Source organism: Sabethes cyaneus, chromosome 2 (genome assembly GCF_943734655.1).
Source record: "Sabethes cyaneus chromosome 2, idSabCyanKW18_F2, whole genome shotgun sequence".
NCBI classification, from domain to species: domain Eukaryota; kingdom Metazoa; phylum Arthropoda; class Insecta; order Diptera; family Culicidae; genus Sabethes; species Sabethes cyaneus.
The window spans coordinates 226,596,066-226,606,932 of NC_071354.1; the positions used below are offsets into that span (position 1 = coordinate 226,596,066).

Below are 10,867 nucleotides of genomic sequence, written 5' to 3' on the forward strand. Positions count from 1 at the left end.
TAATTTCACTGTTCTATTTGTCTCTGTTTTATTACTGTTTTCTCCTGTGTTCTTTGAATTCCTAGTTGATTATTTCTGCTTTTTATGTTTTTTATTCTGCATTGTTCTTTTTACTCTACATTTTTTGTCGCATTTTAGATTTTTCGTTAAATTTTTCATATATTTTCTCATTCTTGCTTCTGCTGGGTTTAACGCTTTTCTCACTTCTGTTTTTTATGTTTACTTTCGGGTTTCAATTTTTTTCGTGCCTCTTTTTTTGGTGGTACCTATTTTAGTGGTATTTTGATCTCCGCTTTCTGTTATTCCTTGGATTCTCTTTGTTTGACTCCGAATGCAAAAAAATTATACTGCTTATTTCTTATTTCTGAGCTACAGTCAAACCAACTTTCGCGCCATTCATTGTTACAGTTTGCTTCAAAGAAACACAATCGTTTGAAATTATCTGGTTATAAACGAAAGCAGCTGCGCATTGCTTTTATAAACTTGAACCTTCTGTTTATTTTTATTTCGACAGATTTCGCAGCCAATTGTTCAACCAGCGCCCGGGACGGATCTAGTGCTAGACGTTTAAAATGGTTTAAAAGTAGCTTAAATACACACTGGTATGCACTGGAATGTGTTGTTTTATTTTCTCTCTTATTTCCATCTCGAAGTGAACCATTGGGAATATTTAAATTTCAAATGTTTTACTGAATGATTCGAAAACCTTGGCAATGCGTCATATAGGAATTGCGTGATAAAATAAAATCATGTCAAAGAGCATATGAAAGTGTGAACGATTAGTTTGAATAATATTTATTTGTATAAAGTTCGCAACAATAACAAAACATTTTTGCCTCATTTACAGGGCGTTAGGCTCAGCAGATTCCGATAGAACAAGCTAAACAATTCCAGGTAACTCATTGCTCCACAGTCCCGGATATGATTGTTGATGCAGTCTCGCATTTTATAGATTTCGCTAAAATAAACCCAATGGTTGATTTAGATCCCATGGCAAAAACAGAAGCCGGATTCCATTCCTTGCACTTACTTGCACTCGGTAATGGTGTACTTCTTCAAATCCATTTCCATGGTTTTGTTGGAAACCAAGTCCATGCACTCGTCCACAGCCGGGGCCAGTTCGATGGCACACGATCGGGAAAGTGGTTCACGAAGTTCTAGAACAACAACTCACTGTTTTAAACGGTTAAACAAAATGGCACAGTAGAAAAGAACTAACTTAACAGCATGGCTCCACTGTCGTTGCAAACCAACTTCAGTGCCTCCGGCACTGTATCAACGATTTTCTGCAAAATTTCCATATCATCCGGATCGGTGAAGCACGGTTTTACCTTTTCAACCACCGGATCAATGCAGGTTAGAGATTGTTCGATTTGCCCACAAATTCTGCACATTGAAAGACAAAATTAACTTTCCATTGAAAAGTTACAGTTAGAAACTCACTGCTCCAATATTCTGGATTGCTCCAGCTTGCTCAAGTTGTCAACCGATGTTTGCAGAAAACTCATGTTCACGTGACCGGTAAAACAGCGCGGGGTTTCCTGATGCAAAACATGCATCAGCTCGTGGAAAGCTTTGTCACTTCCGGTGGCGTTTCGGCACTCGTTTTCAATTTCCTGCATGAATTCCGTTGCCTCCAGGGCACCGGTCGGCGCAGCCGGTGGTATAGCTCCTAAAGTGGGTTCCATGAATGAAGATGGATAATTGCTGGTCGTGAAAGGATGTGCGCGGTTTGACAAACGTTACCTGCCAGGGATAGCGCCAGAACAAACGCCACTAGAACTGCACGAGGTGTCATACTGAGCGAACCAATCTCCACCAGAGTTTCCGAAGTTCTGCCGAATGCGGCTGGTTAGAACCCGGAACCCATTCAGTGCGCTTATATTGTTAAGCAATTGTTCGTACATAAGCAAAAAGTGCAGTGGCCGTAGTACTAGGCTTTGTTCTCCGATCTAGATTGGAGCAGGTTATCACACCGATGCGGTGTGGGGTGTGGGTGATTGGTGGGTGGGTACTCTCCCGCCCCAGTGGCTTTCAGATTGAGCGAAACGGTCAATAATGGGAGGCCTTTTTGTGCTGCTGTAAAGTGGAAGTGAATTAAGGTGACAAATTATCGTTCATTCGACGAGGCCCCGGTAGCTGCGCTACATAGTCGTGATGTGCGTTTGATAGTTTGGTGGTCTGGTTTCTGAGGGGAGCCGGGGGGGGGGGGAACTGTCGTGGATAGCAGTGTGGACAGGCTGGACTTGGTTTCTGGTATGTGGAGCACGAGTAGTTTGCCGCTGGATCCGAATTGCAGAGGTACAGTTTTAGTGCAAGTTTTTACAGGTTGTTGTTGTTCTTTGATCATGACTGTACCGTGATAGGGCAGTTCCTGTGAGGTGAATTAGTGGTTAGATACGCTATCGTTTTGCGCGGGTATTGTTCTGGTGAATGATAAATGACACGACTGAACACAATTGTTCGTCATGACCTTGAAGATTGGAAAGTTTTTTTTCGGGTGTAACTTTTTCCAGCTATAAAATACATAAAAAGTTGGAACCGGTTCCACGTGACTGTAATGATAACGCGAACAATCTCTTGGTTTTTCATGACACGCCAGTATTTTATTTTTATTCAGAAAAATATTTTATTGAATAATTGACTTTTTATTAAACACTATCAATTTTCTCTGAATAAAATACTATCAATTTTTAAACAGTGGCACAAGAAAGTTTAAAAAAAAAACCGCCGAGAAAGAGAAATGAGAAGGTTATTTACATGGTATTACTCATACTCCGAGCGAGTGATCAGCTCAGTTAAAATAAATTAATCTAATTTGAATCAATAATGGTCGTGATAAATAGTTTCTGAAATGGCAATGAAATGATTATGTTAACTATAAATCTACAAATATATAATTTAAGATGTTTTCAATTTCTTATTCTAGATATATCGACTTGGATTTATCATTCTTCTCAAGAATGCTATACAGGCGTCTAGGATCGACAATTTTACCGTTAGCCTTGCTCTGTGGATGTCAGTTGAAGATTGACCGGAGCAAATTTATTTGATTACTAACTGTGTTCAATAACTGTAGTGTCCACAGGAATGCTAAACGATGAACACCCTTATGAAAGGAATGATTTTGAAACACCATGCCAGGTGGAACCTTTCCGGAACGTTGCTGGTCATATATCCGATGGACTATCCGTCTGCTTCGAACAGCAGCAATGGGATTCCAGTGATCAACAGTAAGCGTGAGAAAGCACGGCATGCTTTTTAATTTCGTTGAAATGTTGAAATTTTTGCAGGCCTTGTGAATGTGCTTTTCGGTGCAGTGAAAAGGTGATTCAACAGCTTGAAACCTGCCACCCGGAGAGCCACGCTACGTTAACGATACTTTTGGCGGCTTTGTCAGCAATGGAAAAGACTACTTGTAAAGGACCAACACACCAAACAAGTAAGAAAAGTTTAGGTGGATTTTGTTGCAATTTTCTTTAGTTTTCGAAAAAAAAGGACATGAAACATTAAAAACATGATCTATGGCATCCAGTTTCGTACCTAAAATTAAATAAAAAGAAGAAAACTTATCCAATTTTATTCTACTATGTATATTTTATTCACGACAGATACGTCTTTCGCCTACGACTTGCAGGCTTCCTCAGTATCTGTTTTCGAAAACAGACACTAAGGAAGCCTGCAAGTCGTAGGCGAAATACGTGTCTGTCGTGAACAGGGATGGTTCGATCACTTTGACTCAATTTTGATTCCTTTGGCACTACAGCCTCAGCCGAGCAAAATTTGACAAATTTATGTATGAGACATTTGTAGAAATCGTTATTATTTACAATTTTGCAGAATAAAGCGTTGCTATAATTTTTGTAGTTACGGCGCTACAATGCTGGTACCTCTTTAGTAACTAAATGAACGTTCATTTAGTTACTAATGAGATACTAGCATTGTAGCACCGTAACTACGAAAGATACTGCAACACTTTATTCAGCAAAATTGTAGGTCTAGTTATTATCTACAAATGTCCCATACATCAATTTGTCAAATTTTGCTCGGTGAGGACGCTACTGTCAAATGAATCTAAATTGAGTCAAAGTGATCGAACCATTCCTGGTCGTGAATAAAATATACATAGTAGAATTAAATTGGATAAGTTTTTTTTTATTTAATTTTGGGTTTCGTATTCTCCTCTTGAAGAGTCAGGCCATAAGCTCAAGTAGGTTTACTACGCTTTGCTGAAAGCAGCAATAAAACCGAATATGCTTTTCTTAGTTTGACGGCAACTGCCATGTAGTCTAATGAAGCTTTTCGCCTTGTTGTACAAAGTTATAAAGTATAAAACTTACTGCGTTAAAAGCAATATCACCAAGGCAGCTTTATTAACTTGAAAATATAACGCCGTAAGCAGGACTGTCAGATCATCCTGGACAGTTAAATTCACAGCGACCACATTAAAATATTGGAAAAAATATATAATAAATTTTCAGTTTCCGTAGTTGTGCAGCATATGCGCATCAAATTTTATTGTGCATATTGAAATGAAAAGTGGTTGAAATTACGACGCCATCAAAATTTTGCAATTTTTCAAAAAATAAAACCTAAAACATTTGCTTAAACAAAACAGCTATATTCGATTAGTCAATCTTAATTTTTAGCCGAATCATTCTAGCTGTATTCTAACAAGAAAACCGATTATTAATTTAGTAACTTACTTTCTGCAAGACACAGTTTGGTTTGATGAATGATTTGCAAAAATGATTTCGGTGCTGAACTCTAACAGTCTTCATGATAGCAGCAATAAATCTGTTTGGTCAAGTACGATCAAGCTAACAGTTTTATTGCGGTTTGACAAGCAACTGCAATAAGATCAACTTTGACTGGTGCGCCATATTGTATTGTACTTATAGTAAGTTTATGAAAGATGTGTCACAGCCAACCAGTTTTATCGTGGTACTATAAGCAACCACAATAAATTTGATTTGTAAACAGTTTTTTATGGTTTTAAAGCTGACGGATTTCACGCCAACTCGACCAGAGGTTGGCATGATCCTCTCAGAATTTAATGAAACTTTGTGTGTGTAAAGAGTTCATGTAAATAAATAACTTTTCTTACTTAGTTTTTCGGTAATTGGTCTAGACTAAGAAGAAAAGGGAAAGGGCTTAATTTTTTTTTATTATAAAAAATAAACTCGAAAGCTATAAAACCTAAAAAAAAGATTCATGGGTGACTTTTTGAAAATCTCTGAATTTTCATAAAAAAAATACTGAAAAAATAAGAAAACATCTCTACACTGAGAAAAAAAGCATTTTAAAAACCAAAAATCGATTTTCCAAAAAAGGCCATCTCAGAAATTGATGAAATTTTTTCTGAAGATAGATAATTATACGGCCTACAAATCTTCCATACATCGCAAAATGGGCATATTTAAGCGGAAAAAGTTTTTCTAACAAAAACTTTTTTAAGCCCTTTCCGGAAAAATTATTCAAGTGTTTTCGAAAATTATAGCACATACAAAAATGATGTATGAGTGACTTATAGAAAGTCTTCTGAATTTTCATGAAAAAATACTGAAAAAAATAAAAATTATTTCTACACTGAGAAAAAAGCATTTTAAAAACTAAAAAACGATTTTCCAAAAAAGGCCTTCTCAAAAATTGATGAAATTTTCTTTGAAGATAGATAATTATATGGACTACAATTCTTCCATACATCACAAAATGGGTATATTTAAGGGAAAAAAGTTTTCTAACAAAAACTTTTTCCGGAAAAAAGGTATTTCAGTATTTTCGAAAATTATAGCACCTGCAAAAAATTATGTAGAAGTGACTTTTACAAAATTTGCTGAATTTTCATACAAAAATACTGAAAAAAATAAAAATCATCTCCAAACTGAGAAAAAAGGCATTTTAAAAACTAAAATTCGATTTTCTAGAAATGCCCATCTCGGAAATTGATGAAATTTGTTCTGTAGGTAGATATTTATATGGCCTACAAGTCTCTCATATATTGTAAAACAGTGATGTTAAAAACTCGAAATCTCAAAACTAATCAAAAATCAAAATCAACTGTGAATCATGTCAACTTGATTCTATGCAGAAAAAAACTCACGCGTGAGTTTTTCTGTTTTCATAGCAAAAAGCACAAAACTCACACATATTTCTTTCCGCTTGATCATATTCTGCTTTGCTTCAACTGCTACCCGGAGCTATACACCTATACACAGGGATGATTTTTCCTCAGAGGTAAAAAGAGAAGAGAAATATTCGCACTTTGCTCAGTTTTCAATACGATGCGTTGTTCTCCTTTTTATTTTACTTTCGCTCACTCTTAGTACAGACGGCTGTTTGAGCAACCTGTACGTTGTTCAATCTGCTCATTGAGGAGCAACAAAGTGCTAACACTTTGAACACATCAAAGCATTTTTCACTAGCGAATGATGGAAATGGCAACATGCGGCTGCCGTGTCACTGTTTCTTGACACGACTGTTTTTGTTTCACTTTCCCCCTACTGCAATCTGCAATAGCTACCGAGAACAAAGAGTTTCACAACTGTTTCAACAGATCTGCTCATTATGGAGAAGGTAAAAGTTGCACTTTGTGCACAATGCGTGAGAAAATAACAAGCCTGCCTATACATACAAATTCGTTGTTGAACAGCATAGGCATTCTCTCGTGCGATACGTAACTACAACTGAGCGTAAGAGAATGAATCTCTAAATAAATCGTAAAGTTAAACTAAAACACTCATTAAAACTACATGTTTATCTAATTCTTATTAGGCTTTTTACTTTCTAGTTAAGAAAATGTCGATTCCCGCGAAGGAAAAATGTAAATTCTGCCAATTTGTTTGCCATCTTCATTCATGAATGTGTGCTAGCTTTTTTCGCAGCTGATGTTTTCTTTGGCGGTTAATTCTCTTTCGCTCTCTGGTTCGTTGTATGAAATGCCAACTGTGGAAGAAGTTAGCAAAATGCTCACTGCTGAATTTGGTTCACATCGCATAGCAACAGAGACATCGCATATAATAGCGAGAGAAATTCATATCTGAGTTCGGTGCTTCTGATCAAAGTTAAAATTTCTTGTGCTTGAAATCTCATTGAGTTTTTTGCTGCTATGAATTTTTCAACACTGTTGTAAAATGGACATATTAAAGGGAAAAAAGTTTTTCTAACAAAAACTTATACCTATTTAAACCTTTTTTCCCAGGAAGGACTTGAAAAAGTTCGTATATTTCGTCCTTTTTTCTTCATTTTTGGGCCCGTTTTGCCTCTTTCCCAATCACATTTTTTCCCGTTACCTCCCTTTCTGCTTTTTTGTTTTTGTCTGCTTCGCTCTTTCTCTTATGAGGTCATGCTTTTCCTCCGTATTTCGCATTCCTTTTATCGCCATTTTCTTTTTTACTGATCTTCGCTTGCCCTTCCTCATTTTCAAGCCAAGTTTTGCTCGTTTGTTCTATTTTTTCTCCAATTCTGTCCTATTTCGTCCTGACAAGTGAGTGGTCGTGGGTTCGAATCTTAGTAGAATCTAGCCATTCGATGTCAAGTTACTTTAGCATAGGTTTATCCTAAGGCCTCCCTTATTTACCCATCGTTCATGCTGAATTCTATATTTACCCACTGGAGCCTCTTGACAGTGCAAAAGTTTCGCGTATAGTTAGGTGTACTGGTCAGAAGAACTAATGAGTCCTCGCCAGGGACGGCTATAATATGGGATAGTACTGGCAGTGAGGAATAAGTGGGTAAAGTAGATCAAGCTTTGAAGCAAGAGTAAGCCCCAATACACACAAGCACGCATACAATTTAATAAGCATTACGCTCATTCAATAGCGATTATAGCAAAAAGAAATGCAGTGCAGGTCATACAGCAAACACCCGGGCGATATCACAATAGATCAACTATACTAGTCGCAGTGATGAGTCCATACAGGAAAAAAAAATCTGTGCTATTTGTCTTCATTTTCTTGCCCGTTTTTTCTTCGTTTTCTTTGTTCCTTCTAATCTCTCTATTTTATCTCTTTTTCTGTCCGGTCTCCTCTTATTACATCAATTTTTTTCTTTTTAATTTTTTCCGCATTTTTCTCTTTTTGCGACCTGTTTCCCTCTCAGTCCGTATCGATTTTTCTTCCGATTTTCTTATTTTATGCCAGTTTTTCTTCTTTACCCTCTCGAATGTTTTCTCTTTTGCGATTCCGTTTTGTCACGATCTCCTCCGTGCTTCTTTTTCGAGTTTTCCCCACGAGCAGGATGAGACAGACTACCTCTAGATCCATCGGTATCTGCTTAGTATCTTAGTTAGTTTCTGCTATAACCTAGTCAACTACCGAAAATCAACTTTATTGGTTAATGAACAGCTAAGATATCGTGTTGAGCGTAGAGCACCACCCATCGCCTTATTCCGGAGATTCCTATATTCTAAGAAAATTTACATTTTCACATGAAACTGTTTGCTCATACAGCGAAGTGCGAGATGTTAGGCATGCGGACGATAAGCATACGAATATTGGGCATAATGGACGTTAAGCATAAGGGATGACAGGTATAAAGGACGGTAGTGATAGGCATATTGGACGTTAGGCATAATTTGCAGGATCACGAAAGACCGAACTCCTATTTTGCCGAAACACGAAAGGAGAAGGCACGAAAGGAGAAGGCACGAAAGGAGAAGGCACGAAAGGGCTGAATCTCGCTGACAACTATTTTTCCGATTAATATTCATAAAAATAATATTTTTAACGTCAATGATGAGCTGATTAAGCTATTATCAAGACAATTAGAAGATATTTTCATGTATTTTAGGAAAATATAAAATGATAAAGGGAAAAAGGCATTTCGTAAAATACTGGCACTTTAATCTCAGAACAGCAAGACACCCACATTCGCCGGAAGCATCCACGAAGAAATCACCTCTCTTTAGGTACATGCATTTCAAGGTATACTAACAAGTAGGGGTTATCTCTTAGTTGAGTATATATCCAACATTTGAGGTCAAAGTCCGCGAATATTTTCTATAACAATCGACCATTCGTGATTCGGCCATGTGTATTTCGGCCATCTGTGATTCGGCCGGTTTCGACTATTCGTATGTAAATAACTAACTCTATATGTAGGACATTTTTTAACTGAGTCGGTTAGACCGCTTGAAAGCTAACTGCAGACTGCCTAACGTTCGTTATACCTACCATACATTTTGGCTTCCGCACGTCCATTATGCCTAAAGTATTTATGCTTAGCGTCCATTATTGCCACTTGTCCACTCTTGCGAACAATTAACTTTTCTGAGAGAGCAGGTTGAGAATATTCAATTATTTTCGAATGAATGTTATTATCGCCTCAAATCTTACTTCAACATCAAACACTATTTAGTTAACCATATATGTATTCATGTATTTGATTTGATGATATCAAAAAATTGTTATGTTAAAATGGTTTGATTGTGCTACAGGTTGAGAAATACAAATTTTTGCAAGTCGATTATTTTTACAGCATTTTATTGATTCTCATAATCGAAAACTACTAAATAAGTTAAAGTTGTTTGCAAAATGTTTTGTACCTTACTGCCTTATACTGAGTTGACAGTCGAATAAACATTAGCATCACTACGGGTTCCTCCTGTCTTGTCTTGTCCATCATTTTCGAAAGAAATTAATCTAAATGTGATGCTTGAGCATGGAAATTATGTAAAGAATTGCCAGCAACTAACTGATGCAAAGCAGCAAATGAAATGTTCAAAACTATTCTCGGATAAGAGCGTCGCTGATTTTCCTCGCTTTGCGAATTCTGCGTCATGTCACATGCACAAATGCAAGCCAACAGTTTCGAATAAATTCTTGCAGTACCTATATAGATACAATCTGGCAAAAGAAAAGGTAGACCGCTTACTTTTCAATGACGTGTCACCTTCAGAACATCAATTTGGACTAATTTCAATCTTAAATGTCAAAGGTGGTTGAAGAAAAGGGGTGGTTTTATACTTTAAGAAAATTGTTTATCTTCAGGACATCACATTGGACTAGGTTTAATGCTGAAACGATCGATAATATCGGTTGAAGAAGAGGGGTGGTTTTGCACTCTGAGGTACTTCCCAAGCACAGATATCAAATTGGTATAAGTTTAGGCACCGTAAAGAATCTTCGACCTATTGGGACGAGGAGTTTCTGTCACTTTTTCTTCGTCGTTTTCTGACGTCTTTTCTTCGACCAGTCAGGATGTGAGGATTTCTAATTGGACAATGCATATTAGAGTTCAAAACCTGACCACTTTTCGAGAAAGATGTTTTGGAATGACACCCTACCCAGCCAAACCTTGCCGTAAGACATAGTCCTACGTCAAAAGGCTTTATTTATCTTCCACTATAAGGATTTTCAGAGTGCAAACAGAGGCATAGTTGGCTACGTGGTAGTGGGGGAAAGCCAACTGTAAGTATGAATGCATGTTCCGCCATAACTCCGGAACGCCTGGACGGTTCTTTATCAAATTTGACACACATGTTTGTATTTGACATAAAAGAATTTGCGCAGGGGGGTTGACAAAAAAGGGAGACGGTCTCTTACAGGTGGTTAGGAAGGCTCAAATGGATAAAGGGGTGCGTTTTTATTGCATTTGGAATGATAGCAGTTGTATAAGTGACTGGACGACTAGAGGACAGTTCTGAAAGGGGAGAATAGGGTAGCCATAGACAAGAGGGAGGTTTAAAAACATAAAAAAGGCTTTACGAAAAGAAGACGGATTTACAAGTGGCTTGGGAACAACAGGAGGGTGAGCTGATAGAGGGTAAACACATTCAAATGAAATGAAGAAAAAGAGTTTTATTTGTTTGCGTTATAAGAATTTTCATTACAATAACAGATGTACAAGTGGCTGAGAGACAAAGGGG

General features: G+C 37.3%; 1 protein-coding gene across 1 annotated transcript; it reads right to left on the reverse strand.

Moving 5' to 3' along the window:
- Positions 1–837: 837 nt before the first annotated feature.
- Positions 838–1,798, reverse strand: LOC128736709 (uncharacterized). Its single transcript, XM_053831197.1, has 5 exons — positions 1,747–1,798; positions 1,444–1,672; positions 1,220–1,386; positions 1,031–1,157; positions 838–958 (listed from the first exon to the last, which is right to left on the reverse strand). Exons 1-5 carry the CDS (start codon positions 1,796–1,798, stop codon positions 838–840), a joined length of 696 nt encoding a protein of 231 aa, XP_053687172.1.
- Between the last annotated feature and the right edge of the window lie 9,069 nt (positions 1,799–10,867).